The sequence below is a fragment of the Nanorana parkeri genome, unplaced genomic scaffold (assembly GCF_000935625.1).
Source record: "Nanorana parkeri isolate BGI_ZX_2015 unplaced genomic scaffold, ASM93562v1 scaffold3217, whole genome shotgun sequence".
In the NCBI taxonomy this organism is placed as follows: Eukaryota; Metazoa; Chordata; class Amphibia; order Anura; family Dicroglossidae; genus Nanorana; species Nanorana parkeri.
Window position 1 is genome coordinate 2,036 of NW_017309485.1, and position 19,503 is coordinate 21,538.

At 49.1% G+C, this 19,503-nt stretch overlaps 1 protein-coding gene across 1 annotated transcript in view; it reads right to left on the minus strand.

The window, feature by feature from the left end:
- Positions 1-11,357: 11,357 nt before the first annotated feature.
- The window catches only part of JMJD8 (jumonji domain containing 8), a 10,121-nt gene continuing 1,975 nt past the window's right edge, over positions 11,358-19,503 (minus strand). Inside the window, exons 3-9 of the mRNA XM_018574770.1 lie at positions 18,982-19,030; positions 18,799-18,895; positions 16,987-17,055; positions 16,277-16,396; positions 15,082-15,149; positions 13,636-13,770; positions 11,358-11,462 (exon numbers count right to left, since the gene is read on the minus strand). Coding sequence (XP_018430272.1) covers positions 11,382-11,462; positions 13,636-13,770; positions 15,082-15,149; positions 16,277-16,396; positions 16,987-17,055; positions 18,799-18,895; positions 18,982-19,030 — 619 coding nt within the window. The 3' untranslated portion in view covers positions 11,358-11,381. The remainder of the gene's footprint in view (positions 11,463-13,635; positions 13,771-15,081; positions 15,150-16,276; positions 16,397-16,986; positions 17,056-18,798; positions 18,896-18,981; positions 19,031-19,503) is intronic.

Here is a 19,503-nt window from a genome sequence, read left to right on the forward strand (position 1 = left end):
TGGGCGGCTGAGCGGTTAGCTGGGTGGAGTTTAGCTTTAAGAAGGCTTATTAGTCATCGAGTTCTTGTCCCGTTTACTCTGGACACAAAAGGGTTAATAGAGATGTGTTCTAAAATAAATGTGTAGACTGTCATTGGTGAGCTCTCATCCTGTAATTCCTAGCTGCCTGGCTGTGCTTGTCTTCAGTCATTGCAGTCACTGACCAGGATTATATGTGCAGAGAGTAAGACCAGAACTGCTGAGCTGCTTACGTATTGAGCTGTTATCCGAATATTGAAGGAAGAGGGTCAGCTTGACAGTCGGGCAAGAAGGTCAGCAATGGCAGCCTACAAGTTTCCTTAAAGTGACATTAAACCCTCAGATTTTTTAACATAAAACAATACTGTAATGTGCGCCTTACTGTAATCCATGGTAGTTTCCCTTCTCTTTGCTGCTCTTCCTTTAAATCCTCATGTCATCTCTGGGCAGAACTTCTGTTTTGCAGCAGACTGCCTTGTCTCTGAAATGGATACATGGTGTCTGTGTGCAGGTTCCAACCTGAGCCAGCACTACAGGAAGAGGCACTCAGCTGCAAAGGGAAGTTCTCCCCAAGCATGAGAAGACATGAGGATTTAAAAGGAAGAGCAGCAAAGAGAAGGGAAACTACCATGGATTACAGTAAGGCGCACATTACAGTATTGGTTTATATTAAAAATCTAAGGGGTTTAATGTGACTTTAAGTACTGGTTCCCTTTGCTTTATGCGCACAAGGCAAAATAAATGGGTCACTCAACAATTAAATCATCTTACAATCATTTAGTTAAATAAACATTTTTAACAATAATTTTTTTATCTACTTCCTGGTTCACTTTGGCACAAGCGATGTAATGCGCCCAAGCGTTGCATCCTGGGAAGGTTACATCAGCAGAGCATTGCTGGGAAATGACATCTGTAATCTCAGGAGACCTCAGGGAAAGGCATGTTCCTCCACTGAGGGGTCACATGTCCTAGTCACATGTGCCAGAGTTCCAGGAAGTAAAAGGAGATGGATTCATCTGCCCTCAGTAAAAATGGCCAGTGTGAGAAGACATGCAAAGAATACAAATCTGGCAATTATCTAGAAGTGTGTAAATTGTCATTACTAAACATTTCTAAAGATGTCTTTGTTGTTATTTTGAAGATCAGGGTGAAGGTCCGCTTTAAGGAATAGATCAGTTTAAGGGCTAGTTCACACCAGCCCCAGTGTGTGTCGGTCTGATTCTGGCCGGAACGCACTGGATCGCATCCCGGCCGGCTCACTTTTTGTGGCACATCCATGCCTGCTTTCCGGTCCGGTGCAGTCTGAAAAAATGCTGCTATTTTTTGGGACCAGACCGGAAAGCATTCATTCCCACATAGCACTGAGGCTGGAGGGCGTGGCTGCCGTGCCATTGACTTCAATGCACCTCCACGCCCCACCACAAAACAAGTGAGCCAGCCGGAATGCCATCCAGTGCGTTTTGGCCAGAATCGACCCTGAACGCACTGGGGCTGGTGTGAACAAGCCGTTGGATGAATTCTGGGTAAATTGCCACCAGTAGAGGGCACTCATGGGGGTCAGGATGGGAATTGGACACTGAAGGAGCAAGCTTGTCTCCCAGGGATGCCACCTAGTGGCGGCTGAGAGCATAGCTTCCTCTGCACCAGAGCAGGGCTGTACACAGACACTAGAAAGCTGCAGGCCGCAGTTTGAGAAACGGACCAGTCTCCGCCACTTGGCTACAATGCATCATTGCATGCATGCTGCAGGCCCCGGGGTAATAGAAACCTGCATTATTTCTGCTCTTTTTTTCCACAGAGAGTCGGCCACTTTGACCCTGTGACCCGGAGCCCCCTGACCCAAGACCAGCTGATCCCAAACCTAGCCATGAAAGAGGTCATCGACGCCTTCATATCAGAGAACGGCTGGGTGGAAGACTACTGAAACCGGCGGACGATCCATTTCGTCCCGAGCCTGCAGTGTTTCAGCTCCAGACTGCTCCTCCACCCTTCCCGCCGCGTTTCATAACGTGCCTGTTCTGCCTCATGCCTTATCTCATCCGCGTGTCCAGTGTCACCCGCTAGATCCATCCGCCGCAGAACCAGACAGCCTGAAAGTCCCCCCTACCCGAGGATCGTCTGAAAGCTGCTTTTGTCTTGCCTATCCATACCTCCGGGCCGGTTCACTGGTCCGGTCCTACTACAACAGTATGTCAATCATCCTTCCTGGTTTGCGCAGATGGATCCGTTATATGTGCGGTTCCTAGAGCTGAAACGGCGGCTTCGACCTTTTTAGGGTGCTGTGAAGGCGTCTGTAGCAGAAAGGAACTTGCTAGAACCTACAGTGCTGCTTGGAGAGCATGGAGACATGAGGTGCAGGCGTACATTTAGATAAAGCTGGTTTTGCCTTCGCTGCATCGTGCAGGGAAAGTCCCCATAGGTAGGAGAGCAGGAAAAGTACGCTCATACCCCCTCGAAGTGTACAAACATGGCCGACTCCATGGCCCCTTTTTGTTTATTCAGTGGACTCATTTTCAGTGTTAAGTGGCTCTGCCGTGCAGTTTTCGGCGTGGAGTACCAGTAGGCGGCGCTGCAGCCGTATTTATCATCCGGGGATGCCGCCGTAGAAAAAACCGCACAGAAACCCGTTATCTGTAAGCTCATAATAACCCTCGGTAACAGTTTGACCCTCCACCAGATGCGGCACGGACGTGGTGTAAAGGACAACCTCGCGTTTGCCGAGATGGAACCGTTCTACTCCCAGCTTGTGTTTTGATTGGTTAACCCCTTGTCGTGACATCCGGCGTGGCTGGCGAGTTGCATGATTTTGCGCCAACATTTTTCTCTTTGTTTCTTCTAATCATTTCCTAACTGAATCGCAAATCTTCAACTGCTAACCCCTGTGAGCCCCGACTGATATCCGTGGTGAATGGAGCGGGCATCCCAAAGAATTGGAGATTTTTTTCTTTTTTCATTGAACTTGTTTGCTTTTCTCTGTGTACATAGCCGATGTAAATATGTTCTGGCGTCTCCTGTGCGTGTGGCCACTGACTGACTCTCGTAGAAGACACTTCACGGCGTGCCACCTCTTCTGTGAATGCACAGTGCGTATATTAAAGGACTTAATGCTGTTGCAGAAGTTGTGGCTTCTTTCAGGTAATAGTGGGGCTGGTTCACCTTGGGAAGCTGTTTTCGTGATCTGACTCCGTTACTTGGCTGATGGTGTCCAATGTGGCCTCTGGCAGTCCCAGCATATACATATACTGGTCCCTCTGGCAGTCCCAGCATATACACATAGTGGTAGCTCTGGCAGTCCCAGCATATACACATAGTGGTAGCTCTGGCAGTCCCAGCATATACACATAGTGGTAGCTCTGGCAGTCCCAGCATATACACATAGTGGTAGCTCTGGCAGTCCCAGCATATACACATAGTGGTAGCTCTGGCAGTCCCAGCATATACACATAGTGGTAGCTCTGGCAGTCCCAGCATATACACATAGTGGTAGCTCTGGCAGTCCCAGCATATACACATAGTGGTAGCTCTGGCAGTCCCAGCATATACACATAGTGGTAGCTCTGGCAGTCCCAGCATATACACATAGTGGTAGCTCTGGCAGTCCCAGCATATACACATAGTGGTAGCTCTGGCAGTCCCAGCATATACACATAGTGGTAGCTCTGGCAGTCCCAGCATATACACATAGTGGTAGCTCTGGCAGTCCCAGCATATACACATAGTGGTAGCTCTGGCAGTCCCAGCATATACACATAGTGGTAGCTCTGGCAGTCCCAGCATATACACATAGTGGTAGCTCTGGCAGTCCCAGCATATACACATAGTGGTAGCTCTGGCAGTCCCAGCATATACACATAGTGGTAGCTCTGGCAGTCCCAGCATATACACATAGTGGTAGCTCTGGCAGTCCCAGCATATACACATAGTGGTAGCTCTGGCAGTCCCAGCATATACACATAGTGGTAGCTCTGGCAGTCCCAGCATATACACATAGTGGTAGCTCTGGCAGTCCCAGCATATACACATAGTGGTAGCTCTGGCAGTCCCAGCATATACACATAGTGGTAGCTCTGGCAGTCCCAGCATATACACATAGTGGTAGCTCTGGCAGTCCCAGCATATACACATAGTGGTAGCTCTGGCAGTCCCAGCATATACACATAGTGGTAGCTCTGGCAGTCCCAGCATATACACATAGTGGTAGCTCTGGCAGTCCCAGCATATACACATAGTGGTAGCTCTGGCAGTCCCAGCATATACACATAGTGGTAGCTCTGGCAGTCCCAGCATATACACATAGTGGTAGCTCTGGCAGTCCCAGCATATACACATAGTGGTAGCTCTGGCAGTCCCAGCATATACACATAGTGGTAGCTCTGGCAGTCCCAGCATATACACATAGTGGTAGCTCTGGCAGTCCCAGCATATACACATAGTGGTAGCTCTGGCAGTCCCAGCATATACACATAGTGGTAGCTCTGGCAGTCCCAGCATATACACATAGTGGTAGCTCTGGCAGTCCCAGCATATACACATAGTGGTAGCTCTGGCAGTCCCAGCATATACACATAGTGGTAGCTCTGGCAGTCCCAGCATATACACATAGTGGTAGCTCTGGCAGTCCCAGCATATACACATAGTGGTAGCTCTGGCAGTCCCAGCATATACACATAGTGGTAGCTCTGGCAGTCCCAGCATATACACATAGTGGTAGCTCTGGCAGTCCCAGCATATACACATAGTGGTAGCTCTGGCAGTCCCAGCATATACACATAGTGGTAGCTCTGGCAGTCCCAGCATATACACATAGTGGTAGCTCTGGCAGTCCCAGCATATACACATAGTGGTAGCTCTGGCAGTCCCAGCATATACACATAGTGGTAGCTCTGGCAGTCCCAGCATATACACATAGTGGTAGCTCTGGCAGTCCCAGCATATACACATAGTGGTAGCTCTGGCAGTCCCAGCATATACACATAGTGGTAGCTCTGGCAGTCCCAGCATATACACATAGTGGTAGCTCTGGCAGTCCCAGCATATACACATAGTGGTAGCTCTGGCAGTCCCAGCATATACACATAGTGGTAGCTCTGGCAGTCCCAGCATATACACATAGTGGTAGCTCTGGCAGTCCCAGCATATACACATAGTGGTAGCTCTGGCAGTCCCAGCATATACACATAGTGGTAGCTCTGGCAGTCCCAGCATATACACATAGTGGTAGCTCTGGCAGTCCCAGCATATACACATAGTGGTAGCTCTGGCAGTCCCAGCATATACACATAGTGGTAGCTCTGGCAGTCCCAGCATATACACATAGTGGTAGCTCTGGCAGTCCCAGCATATACACATAGTGGTAGCTCTGGCAGTCCCAGCATATACACATAGTGGTAGCTCTGGCAGTCCCAGCATATACACATAGTGGTAGCTCTGGCAGTCCCAGCATATACACATAGTGGTAGCTCTGGCAGTCCCAGCATATACACATAGTGGTAGCTCTGGCAGTCCCAGCATATACACATAGTGGTAGCTCTGGCAGTCCCAGCATATACACATAGTGGTAGCTCTGGCAGTCCCAGCATATACACATAGTGGTAGCTCTGGCAGTCCCAGCATATACACATAGTGGTAGCTCTGGCAGTCCCAGCATATACACATAGTGGTAGCTCTGGCAGTCCCAGCATATACACATAGTGGTAGCTCTGGCAGTCCCAGCATATACACATAGTGGTAGCTCTGGCAGTCCCAGCATATACACATAGTGGTAGCTCTGGCAGTCCCAGCATATACACATAGTGGTAGCTCTGGCAGTCCCAGCATATACACATAGTGGTAGCTCTGGCAGTCCCAGCATATACACATAGTGGTAGCTCTGGCAGTCCCAGCATATACACATAGTGGTAGCTCTGGCAGTCCCAGCATATACACATAGTGGTAGCTCTGGCAGTCCCAGCATATACACATAGTGGTAGCTCTGGCAGTCCCAGCATATACACATAGTGGTAGCTCTGGCAGTCCCAGCATATACACATAGTGGTAGCTCTGGCAGTCCCAGCATATACACATAGTGGTAGCTCTGGCAGTCCCAGCATATACACATAGTGGTAGCTCTGGCAGTCCCAGCATATACACATAGTGGTAGCTCTGGCAGTCCCAGCATATACACATAGTGGTAGCTCTGGCAGTCCCAGCATATACACATAGTGGTAGCTCTGGCAGTCCCAGCATATACACATAGTGGTAGCTCTGGCAGTCCCAGCATATACACATAGTGGTAGCTCTGGCAGTCCCAGCATATACACATAGTGGTAGCTCTGGCAGTCCCAGCATATACACATAGTGGTAGCTCTGGCAGTCCCAGCATATACACATAGTGGTAGCTCTGGCAGTCCCAGCATATACACATAGTGGTAGCTCTGGCAGTCCCAGCATATACACATAGTGGTAGCTCTGGCAGTCCCAGCATATACACATAGTGGTAGCTCTGGCAGTCCCAGCATATACACATAGTGGTAGCTCTGGCAGTCCCAGCATATACACATAGTGGTAGCTCTGGCAGTCCCAGCATATACATATAGTGGTACCTCGGTTCACGAACGCTTCTGTTCGTGAACAATTCGGTTTGCTTCCGTTCGAGAACTCCGCATCGGGCGACTAACACAACCGCAGCCATGTTCCCCGCTCTGACACATGGTCATGGCTTCCTCTAGTGGAGATTGCGGTCTGATCAGTTTGATTCGGTTTGCGACCAGAATTGTCGGTCGAATTAAGTTGGTGAACCGAGGTACCACTGTACAATGACGCTCCAACTATCTCCTTCCTCCGATGCTTTTTGCGCCGTAGCAGAGCTCAATGGGGCAAAAAACATCATTATGATTACCATGATCATTTCCCTCCTCAGGGGTGTGTCCATGACAGATTGGGCCTAGGTGAAGACTGATGCTGGCCATCAATCTAAAAGATTGGCGATACTTAGCGGCAAAGTGGACCTTCTGATGGAGACAGCTCTGGGGAGGAGCTACAAGGGTAAGAGCAGCTCATAGAGCACTACTGGCTCAGAGGATGGAGTGTCATTGTTTGTGCCGGAACTTGAATAATAAAGTTGTTTTAGGCCTGAAGGAGAGCAGAGTGCGGCCTTGTATGTGATGAGCGAGTCTGAAGGGTGGTGATGGATCCTGGAGGCACCTGGGACTGGATGGTGATGGATCCTGGAGGCACCTGGGACTGGATGGTGATGGATCCTGGAGGGTGATGGATCCTGGAGGCACCTGGGACTGGATGGTGATGGATCCTGGAGGGTGATGGATCTTGGAGGTACCTGGGACTGGATGGTGATGGATCCTGGAGGGTGATGGATCCTGGAGGCACCTGGGACTGGATGGTGATGGATCCTGGAGGGTGATGGATCCTGGAGGCACCTGGGACTGGATGGTGATGGATCCTGGAGGGTGATGGATCCTGGAGGCACCTGGGACTGGATGGTGATGGATCCTGGAGGGTGATGGATCCTGGAGGCACCTGGGACTGGATGGTGATGGATCCTGGAGGCACCTGGGACTGGATGGTGATGGATCCTGGAGGGTGATGGATCCTGGAGGCACCTGGGACTGGATGGTGATGGATCCTGGAGGGTGATGGATCCTGGAGGCACCTGGGACTGGATGGTGATGGATCCTGGAGGGTGATGGATCCTGGAGGCACCTGGGACTGGATGGTGATGGATCCTGGAGGGTGATGGATCCTGGAGGCACCTGGGACTGGATGGTGATGGATCCTGGAGGGTGATGGATCCTGGAGGCACCTGGGACTGGATGGTGATGGATCCTGGAGGGTGATGGATCCTGGAGGCACCTGGGACTGGATGGTGATGGATCCTGGAGGGTGATGGATCCTGGAGGCACCTGGGACTGGATGGTGATGGATCCTGGAGGGTGATGGATCCTGGAGGCACCTGGGACTGGATGGTGATGGATCCTGGAGGGTGATGGATCCTGGAGGCACCTGGGACTGGATGGTGATGGATCCTGGAGGGTGATGGATCCTGGAGGCACCTGGGACTGGATGGTGATGGATCCTGGAGGCTGATGGATCCTGGAGGCACCTGGGACTGGATGGTGATGGATCCTGGAGGCACCTGGGACTGGATGGTGATGGATCCTGGAGGGTGATGGATCCTGGAGGCACCTGGGACTGGATGGTGATGGATCCTGGAGGCACCTGGGACTGGATGGTGATGGATCCTGGAGGGTGATGGATCCTGGAGGCACCTGGGACTGGATGGTGATGGATCCTGGAGGGTGATGGATCTTGGAGGTACCTGGGACTGGATGGTGATGGATCCTGGAGGGTGATGGATCCTGGAGGCACCTGGGACTGGATGGTGATGGATCCTGGAGGGTGATGGATCCTGGAGGCACCTGGGACTGGATGGTGATGGATCCTGGAGGGTGATGGATCCTGGAGGCACCTGGGACTGGATGGTGATGGATCCTGGAGGGTGATGGATCCTGGAGGCACCTGGGACTGGATGGTGATGGATCCTGGAGGGTGATGGATCCTGGAGGCACCTGGGACTGGATGGTGATGGATCCTGGAGGGTGATGGATCCTGGAGGCACCTGGGACTGGATGGTGATGGATCCTGGAGGGTGATGGATCCTGGAGGCACCTGGGACTGGATGGTGATGGATCCTGGAGGGTGATGGATCCTGGAGGCACCTGGGACTGGATGGTGATGGATCCTGGAGGGTGATGGATCCTGGAGGCACCTGGGACTGGATGGTGATGGATCCTGGAGGGTGATGGATCCTGGAGGCACCTGGGACTGGATGGTGATGGATCCTGGAGGGTGATGGATCCTGGAGGCACCTGGGACTGGATGGTGATGGATCCTGGAGGGTGATGGATCCTGGAGGCACCTGGGACTGGATGGTGATGGATCCTGGAGGGTGATGGATCCTGGAGGCACCTGGGACTGGATGGTGATGGATCCTGGAGGGTGATGGATCCTGGAGGCACCTGGGACTGGATGGTGATGGATCCTGGAGGGTGATGGATCCTGGAGGCACCTGGGACTGGATGGAGCGATATACAAACTAGTGGATTCTCGAAGCACAGCTTCATTTTTACGTCTTCCTCCTCACATGATGAAAGTGTCATTTAATGCAGGAGAGCTATAAGCCCATGTCGGCATGATCATTCGCCCCTCAGGGGTGTGTCCATGACAGCATGGGCCTAGATGAAGACTGATGCTGGCCATCAATCGATCTAAAAGACTGGTGACACCTAGTGGCAAAGAGGACCTTCTATTGGAGACAGCTCTGGGGAGGAGCTACAAGGGTAAGGTGACTACAACTAAGGGTTGTACTTCAACCCAGGAGAGTAAAACTCTTGGGGGGTGGACATCTGTGTTGTTCTGCAACACTTTAAAGAAGGGGTGCACAAACTAATATCAAATCCAGTCCAGGAGGTAAAATGATTTATTTAGGATCCAGCTCCATTAACTATGTAAAACCATCAAAAGTGAGGTGCCAGTTGTAATTTCTAAGGAGCATTGTGTGCCTGGCTCCTGGCATTTGTCCAGCCCTGTTTTAAAGAAAGCCTACACCAGAGGTAGGCAAACGTCGGCCCTCCAGCTGTTGTGCAACTACAAATCCCATGAGGCATTGCAAGACTTTGACAGCCACAGACATGACTCCCACAGGAAGATGCATCATGGGATTTGTAGTTTTATCACAGCTGGAGGGCCACAGTTTGCCTACCCCTGGCCTATACAGATCTACATCTGGGGGCTGCCATTGCTGACCTCTCCCGTTGCAAATACTAGTTGCCCGCCTGTCATGCTTACCCAATAGCTTCATCACTGTGAGCGTACAAGCATGGGCACACATTTTATAGCCAAAGGGTTGTAGACCCCTGACCATCACTTCTATCTGAGCTTGTTGGACATTCTATTTCAAAACCCTGGACATTAATATGGAATCGACCTCCCTTTGCAGCTATGGCAGCCTCCGTTCTTCTGGGAAGGCTTTCCACAAGATTTTGGAGTGTGTCTGGGGGAATTTCTGCCCATGCAGCCAAACGATCATTTGTGAGGCCAGGTAGTGGTGTAGAATGAGAAGACCGGGCTCTCAACCAGCATTCCAATTCACCCCAAGGGTGGTCAGCAGGGTTGAGGTCAGGGCTCTGTGATGGCCACTTGCATTACGCCACACCAAACTCATCACAACCATGTCTGTATGGAGCTGGCGTGGTGCACTTGATGGATTCATATGGAGGGGCGCCCACATATTGTATGTGTGCGTGGCAGGAGGCAAAGACATCATTTGGAATCAGATAATTGTCGGGCCAAAACTAAAAATGACTTTTTTTTGTCCTACCATTTTTATTAATACTTCTATCTATTTTATTAGACATTTTATTTAGTTTAGTAATTTTGAATATGAGAATGTTTTCCTTATAATAGCCAATAGCAGGCTGGCTATTGCAGACAATGTAGAGTCACAGTGGCGTTGGCTGACAGCCAGTCTCTTCTCCCTGCTCGGCTCCAGCTGCCTGTGTCCCCTCCGATCCCTACTGCCTCTGCCGATATAGGCGAGGGAGAGAAGCGGGGAAACAAACTGCAGCGGGAAGGAAAGATCAGCAGAGCAGCAGCAGGGGGAAGGGGTCAGTTTGGGGGGTGCTTTCCTCACTGCTGGGCCCCATCTGATCGCCACTGGGAGTAGAGGGGACACAGCCGATGAAACACCGGCTCCCAGCTTGTTGACAACTCTCATTATCAATTATTTGATTAGTTGGTTGCAGCCCTAGGAAAAAAAGATTAGCTGCCTGGAGAGTACAGGCATGACTGCTAACTAGATCTCAGCTGGCTCTTTAGGCACAGCTTCCACAGTACAGGTCCTCTTTAAATCCGCTCCCTGTGTGTGGGGTTAGGCAGTAGAAGGGGCAGCACTTGACTTCCGACAATAAATAAGGAGGCGAATGGAAGTCTTCCATAAACAAGGCCGCAGAATTTTAATAATTTAAGATGAAATATTCCGATTCTTCGCTCAGCTCGGACGAGTCTCTTCATTATCAGTAAAACAATTACAAAATTCATTAAAAACGTTTCCTGTCAGTTGTGACAACCCATATAAAAGAGAAACCGGAATCTTCATATAAAATGGCGTGTGCAAAACCTGGAGGGATGAAGTAGATCCTTCCTGTAATAAAGTCGTATCTGAACTTGGGTGCTTCTTAGGAGATAAAACCAATGTCCTGACCGCTACTCCCAAACGGCCGTCCATAGATCATTGTCAGTTTATGTTCCCTGAGGCTTGGGGAGGGGGAGGGGAGGGGGGGTTGATGTGCAATGATCCCACCAAGAAACTATCCGAGGAATGTGGAGATGAACACGCTGGTGTCCAGGTTTAGGGTGGCGTGCCACCAACGGTCAGGAAAGTACAACACCTAGGGAAGAAAGGACGATATTAGCAAAATGAGCTACAGCCAATCAGATTGCAGAGAGATAAACCATTTAGTAAAACAATCCCTACATTTCTATAATGTTAAAGGTTCCGTTCTAAAAACCGACATTCCTGTCCCACCTCATGCAAGCATACGATTGACCTAGGAGTGAAGCTCCCCCCTATCATATGCTAGGAGGAGGAAGAGCCGGGAACAGAAAATGATGGTATCTGAAAACTGCTTTTGGAGGAGAAGGCCGGGCTCGCAGTCTCCGCTCTATTTCATCCCAAAGGTGTTCTATGGGGTTGAGGTCAGGACTGTGCGGCCAGTCAGGTTCCTCCCCCCCAAACTGCCCCATCCATGTCTTTATGGACCTTGCTTTGTGCACTGGTGCGCAGTCATGTTGGAACAGGAAGGGGCCGTCCCCAAACTGTTCCCACAAAGTTGGGAGCATGAAATTGTCCAGAATGTCTTGGTGTGCTGATGCCTTAAGAGTTCCCTTCACTGGAACTAAGGGGCCAAGCCCAACCCCTGAAAAACAACCCCACACCATAATCCCCCCTCCACCAAACTTTACACTTGGCACAATGCAGTCAGGCAAGTACCGTTCTCCTGGCAACCGCCAAACCCAGACACGTCCATCGGATTGCCAGACAGAGAAGCGTGATTGGTCACTCCAGAGAACACGTCTCCACTTCTCTAGAGTCCAGTGGCGGCGTGCTTTACACCACGGCATCCCACGCTTTGCATTGCACTTGGTGATGTAAGGCTTGGATGCAGCTGCTTGGCCATGGAAACCCATTCCATGAAGCTCTCTGCGCACTGTTGTTGTGCCAATCTAAAGGCCACACGAAGTTTGGAGGTCTGTAGCTATTGACTCTGCATACAGTTGGCGACTTCTGCGCACTGTGCGCTTCAGCATGCGCTGATCCCGCTCTGTCATTTTACGTGGCCTACCACTTCCTGGCTGAGTTGCTGTTGTTCCCAGTTGCTTCCACTTTGTTATAATCCCAGTAACAGGTGACCGCGGAATATTTAGCAGCCAGGAAATGTCACGGAACACCTGAAGCCAATGATTTGGAGGGGCGTCCCAATACTTTTGGCAATATATTGTAGCTGAAATATGTTTTTAGTAGATATCACCTAATGCTTCCTCATCTCTCTTGGAGGTCTCTGCACTGAAGTTCCCAGATCTGAACACCCTCTGAGATATTTGCCAAGGGGACCCCACTCTCCCTGTTACACATTTTGATTATTTTCACTTTATTGAGAATGTGGGGGGACGGGGGCATCCAAGAGTGGGCAAGATTGGAGCCAGGATCTATGGCAAGGAGTAGGGATGCACCGATACCATTTTTTCAGTACCGATAGATTGTTTTCGGTACTCGTCAGTGCCGTGTGCCCCAATTATCATGAAGCCGGGCGGCCAGGGCTTCACTTCCCAAGGCTGCCTGGCTCCCTGACCAATCAGGAAGCCGGGCTGCAAGTCATGAGGAATCGCCGGGCTTCCTAATTGGTTAGGAAGCCAGACGGCCTAGCAACAACTGAAGCCATCTTACCAGCCAATCAGGAAGCCAGGCAGCAAATCATGATCTGCCTCCTGGCTTCTTAATTGGCTATGAAGCCAGCTTCACTTGTTGCAAGGCAGCCTGGCTTCCTGACCAATTAGAAAGCAGTTAGGCATGATGGGCTGCCCAGCTTCCTGATTGGCTAGTAAGTTTGCTCCATGCTCCCTCGGCACTGCCTAGCAACAAGTGAAGCTGGCTTCCTAGCCAATCAGGAGGCGGGGGCCATGACCCTCTGAATGGCTTCCTGATTGGAAAGGAAGTTAGCTCCCTCGGCACTTTCCCTCTGACCGGAAGTTCTGGTATCATCAAAGCATGTCTTTACAGAGCTGGATTTGTACACAGGGACAAAGTTATGCTGGAACCACAAGGGGTCCAATGCTATTACCAGAATGTTGGAAGAACACAACTGTCTAAAATCTGAACCCCTCACTGGAGACGCCTAAACTCAATCATTTGAACGGAGGTCCACTTTGGCCATAAACTGAATGTAATGGTTGGGTGTCCTGAAACTTTTGCCTATATAGCGGGTCTCATGGACTACACATCTCCATCTAGTCTTTCCCTTTATCCCTTACACTGCCGTAATCACTACTTTATCCTGAACTCGCCTCTCCAGGCCGGATGGTACATTCAATTGGTCGTTCCTGGGCTGGAAGGAAGGGGTACACGTCAAGCATCCACGACAACGTGGTCCTATTGGGGTTAAATTCAGGAGTCTTGTCAGGGGGGTAAAGAAGCCAGCGCTGGTTTAAAGAAAGAAAAAGAAACACACATTTAGATGAATTGCCAGCTAGTGGTGGCCGATATCTGATCTGACCAAGAACAATAATTGACAAATGAAATGCTATCTGCAGCACTATTAGCATTTTACATGTTAGGCTGTTGCCATCTTGAATCATCTCCCTGCTTCCTGTATCTCATGGAGACTCCAAAAAATGCCCCGCAGTGGTTTCTATCTCCACCCCATCCCTGGAGACACCATGATGGTGTCACATTCTAACAGCTACACTCCCCAATTATTTTTTCAACCTACATAATGAAGACATTCCTGTGCCATGGAGGATTTGGGATCATTAGCTTTTCCAGGCCCATGATGTCACCCTTATCCTTTCTCCTGATGCATGCTTTCTTTGCACGGAAGAAGAGGGTTAATGGGGTCTATAGAATAAGCAGACCCTTTCAAATGTATCTAAATCTCAAACTTATCCTGAGCTTATACTAATTTTTTTTTGATGGCATAAGGAAGAGTCAGAACCCCAAGTAAGGTTCTTATTGCTGCTGGGAAGATTCACCCTCTTTGTCATGTTGGCCATTGTCACCGGGGCTGAGAGTGATGGGCAGTTGCTGCTGCCAACAAGAATAGAGAGAGAGGGAACATGTATTGCTGGTGAATCTGTTCTGGTGACAACCTTCTCTCACCTTGGAGAGACTTCCTCTCACTTCCTGTTCTGTGTTTTGTTGGGGAAATTTTACTTCCTGTCCCAAACAGAAAAAACTAAAAATTGGCAAGGGTTTAATCATCCCATACAAAAGTAAAAGAAAGGTGTTTAAGATATACAGTATGTTACATTGTTCAGTGTGCCGTAAAGCCACATTAAACCCCAAGTACACAGGCAAGGCTTATGTACCTGTAGGAACAGGAATATCCGTGCACACACTGTTTCCTCAGTGTATCCTGTGTTCTGTTTAACTGCTGGATACAATCAACGTCGGCTTCCAGACCCTCCTCAACATCAACTTGTGATTACATTGCAGACAATGCAGAATGGAGTACATAGCAGTCAATTAATTAAATACTATCACCGCACAACACAGATACTGCAGCTTTTGGTGGGCGCTGAAATGGTGAATCATTAAAAAAAAATGTCAACTCTTCGAGAATTCACCAGATAGATTTCCTAAAATGTTTTTGTCCCCTCCCTCCAGGGCACAATGAAAGGGTCACTCTCTTACAAGACGGACTTCCCAAACTTATTGTGCATTCTACTTAAAGTGCATTTAAAGTCATATTAAAAAACCCCACCAAGATATGGAAAGTGGTAGCTGAGCCTTACCTTTCTGCCATATATAACTTCCGAGTAGCCAGGTCCATGCCAGTGGAAGGGAACACCAGTTCCTGAGCCTGGGGAAGAAGAGACAACAATGGTTTGGTGGCTCAGTGATAGGATGACTATCCAAGTGGTGATCCAGGGGCCTCATAACAATATGAAGAGCTTTGCGTCTGCGTTTTAATGTTCTGAGACCTCGTGTGTTAGTTCCAGCACACCAACCGTTTCCTAGTTCTGGAACCACAAAAGTAATTGTGTCATTTGCTTTGGGTATATTATTGTTCAGGGACCTCAACTGTCATTGTGCCAAAGTTCTTGGACCTTGACTGTAGGTCTGTTATCGTTCCAAACCATCATAATGACTTTGTTTTGTCGTGTCTTTGTTCTGGGGCCCCAAACATAGGCGTGTTACTATAGAACCACAACTGTCCTTCTGTCATTGTTCTTGGACCACGACTGTTTTGTGGGCAGCACTGTTGTGGTGCATCGTTCTAGGACATCACCTTGAATTGTCTTGTTCGGGGCCCCAAAAAGTCATGGTTCTGAGCCTTCAAGTATCAATGTACCAATATTCTGTAAGTCCCAGTATCAGAGTCATTGTTCCATTACCCAAAGTGTCATGGTGCCATTGTTCTGGGGCTCTGACTGTTGGAATGCTATTATTCATTATCTTATTGTTCTAGTATTGTTCTGGGAGCCCTGCTGACATGTGTCACTGTTATCAGAGCTCCTAGAGTCAGAATGTTACTCTTTATGTATTCTCTGTCATTGTGGCATTATTCTGTATACCAGGGCCAATGTGTTGTTGTTTTGAATCCTGAAATGCCCCTGTGACCTTGTTCTGATCCTTAAAGGTGTTGTCCTTTACAAGTACACTGCATCTCTAACAATACGTGGAACCTATTTTGGATTTTTGGACCCAGATCCTATGTTTGGGGCCCCACAACAAATACACAATGGTCACTATGATGTTTTAGAACAATAACAGACCTACAGTCAAGGTCCAAGAACGTTGGCACAGTGAACAATGGCATACCCACAGCTGGAGACCCAAAGCAAATGACCCAATTACTTTTGGGGTTCAAAAACTAGGAAACGGTCGCTGTGCTAGAACAATGGCACGAGGTCTCAGAACATTGAAAACACAGACGCAAAGCTCGTTCCGGCTTAGAATCTATTTGGATTTTGAATCAGCACTTACCAGCTATGCCAAAACTATATGCCCCGGTTGTGCCTGGCAGCTTGAATGGCGGCGGGGTATACTTCTCAAACAGAGATCCCCACTCAGTGAAGTTATTATCGCCAAAGAAGTACAGAGTATCTGCAGGAAAACAGAGGATGGGTTTACAGTTCATACATCAGTAACACATTCCCTCCGTGCCAAGCAACGCATATCCCGGGACCGCATATGAAAAGGGCGAAGACTTTTGAAAGATTTCAGCAGGGACACTGGAATGGATCTCATGCTAAAGAAAGGTAAAGAGAAAAAGAAAGTTCCTTGTAGATATGTATAGTGGACCTGGAAGGAATTTCTTTCTCTACATAATTGTTTTACTTCTGCTCCCATTCCAGTGAGTGAAAACGTGATTGGTTGCTGAGGCCTGTTCACACCAATGCGTTGTGGTAACCTCCACAATGTACCTGCTTTGCACTGCACTACAAAGAATGCAGCGGCTACAATTGCAGATACGTTGAGGTGCATTTGGCAACCCATTCAAATAAACAGACGGCCTTAACGCAGAGCACTTTGAAACATGCGTGCTTTAACCGCACTGCATCTGGTGTGACCGGGCCCTCAGGGCTACAAGACTCTGCACGTGACCATTACTTTTTGCTTTGCTCTGCTGAATATGAATAACTTTGACTATCGCCCAGCAAGGTTCATGCTAAAGAAAGGAAAGCACAACCTACCACAACCCAGTGACTCCAGATCCTGCGGTCTCAGCATATGCTCCACATACTCCTGAAAAGGGACTTCCACTGCAACACAGACAAGGGAAACAAATAGGGGACATGGTGGTGTACAAGCATGTTAAATATGCCTTCACTTTACAACCAGGTGAGGTGTCTCATGAAGTAGGACTTACAATGCCTTGTTCTGCACTGTATCTCTGCGTGGAGGCGGCCATCTTGGTAGACGCAGGGCTTTGCCTCCTCGTGTCAGAGCTTCCAGCAAGGAGAACATTGAGCAACATGACAGTGACATCATCAAATCTCACTCCAAAGCTCCTGAGACCAGCAGCCAGAGGCAGCAGTGCCTTAGATCTCATACTGCAGATATGAGGGTACAGAACAGGAGTGCCTAGGCAACCGTACGGACCAGGAAGTGCGCAGTCATTTTGGTGTCGCCCCCTCTGAAAAGTCAGGCACTCAGTCATTGACCGAGAGCTCAACAGCTGCACGAGAGAGGAGACCCGGCGGCATACCGGTGACGCTGCTGCCTATAACAGCAAATGTTCACATTTTCAGGTCCACTTTATCTGTGAAGTAATGGGGTGAGGTTCAGCATTAAGATACATTAGGGGTTCGGGGATGTGTTAGCGTTAAGTATTAGGGGGTGCTTTAGCGTTACGGATCCTTAGCCTAGCTCCAGGATTAACAGATCGGTTCAGTGCTGCGAACCCCAATGTGAAAAGCGCCAGCACACAGCTGTTGAACCAGAGACCTAATGTACTGTTATAGCTAGGCCATATGCATATTCACTCTCTCTTAAAATAGAAAAAAAGATTGAGGACACAGAGTCCTAAATCTCTTTTTCTGCAGCCCCAGCACTCAATGAATAGGAAGCTCTCAGTAAAGAGACTTCCTGTTCATTCGCAATCTGGAGATAGTAAATATTTACCATCAACCCAGCCATGAACAGACAGGAAGCCTCTGTACTGAGCTGCTTCCTGTTCATTAATAAAGTGAGAAGAAAGTAAATATTTACGATGTCCCCATTCATAAATGAACAGGAAGTGATGCATAGCACTTCCTGTTCATTGATAACTGGGGACATGTTCCCATGGTCTACCCCCTCCCGCCTGTCACTCGAGCTGAGCTCTCCTCCCCGCACCGCCTCACTCAGCCTCCTGACAGCTTTTCTCCTCCCCGCTAGGCGTTGGCAGCTGTATCGGCTCTGTGTCCCCTCCAATCCCCGCTGCCCTTGCCAACAAAGGCGGGGGAGAGCAGCGGGGATTTAAGGGGACACAGACAAGTGCCCGGCGGGGAGGAGAGAAGCTGGGGATGCAACGCATTTTCAGCTGTATTTACACTATTGGCCTTTTCCCCATAGTACCATTTTTGGCCAAAATGTTTAGGTGGCGGAAAGATAACAGATCTGCCTATTTTATAAAATGAGGAGTCACTTCAGGAAATTAGGGTGCTTCATCCCTCTAACCTGGCGAAAAAGGGGGGGGGGGGGAGTAGTGGGAATCAGAGGGGACACATACCAAAGCTAGCAGCTGGCACCCGTCGGGGAGGAGAGAAGCTGGGGATGCACTGCATTGTCACCCGGTTTTTTAGTACTATCGACATTTTACCTATAGTACCATTTTCGGCCCAAATGTCTCGGCAGACAAAATTTAGGTGCATCCCCTTTATAATATATAATATTATATGTGTATGTATGTATATACACACACACACACACACACACACACACACACTATATATACACAGAGCATACAGAATAGCGGCCTTCCCTATGTATAAGAAAACAGGTACACTTTATGTAACACTCACCTTTCTCATAGGAATGAGTGTTGGCGGTACTCAAGCGGACTAAGCGTTCCCCATACGTTCTGATCAGCTGATCCTTCCCGCACAAAGTCTGAAACTCCTAGAGAAGGGGGAAGATAAAGAAATAGAATGAATGGGAGCGGAGATTTCAAGCAGAATTGTAAATGGATTCACAGCACCACTCACCGAATTGTCGGTGATTCCCCGCAGAATAACCGGCCTCCTATAGGCATATCTGTCATGGAGAGATTGAGAATTAGAAGGTCAGTCCACCCAACCCTGATCCAGTGTTCTTCCACCACCACACCAGTCCCCGCCATCAACGGAATCATCACTCAGATGAAGGTGCTGATATATTGTCAATGGCAGAACACCACACACAAGAAGATTTGTGTAGAAACTTTGGAGGTGAAAACCACTCTTCCGGGATCAATGCGTCCAAAGTTTAGGTATCCCTTGGCAGTGATCTGATCCTTTAAACCAGGGTTGGGCAACTCCGGCCCTCCAGCTGTTGTGGAACTACAAGTCCTATGAGGCATTGCAAGTCTGACAGTTACAGGCATGACTCCCAGAGGCAGAGGTATGTTGGGATTTGTAGTTAAAGCACAGCTGGGAGGGCCAGAGTTGCACCAGCCTTGATAGAGGACTGCAATCCAATAGCAATTTACTATTGCCCTATTCTGAACTGGATGGCACCACCCCTCCCCC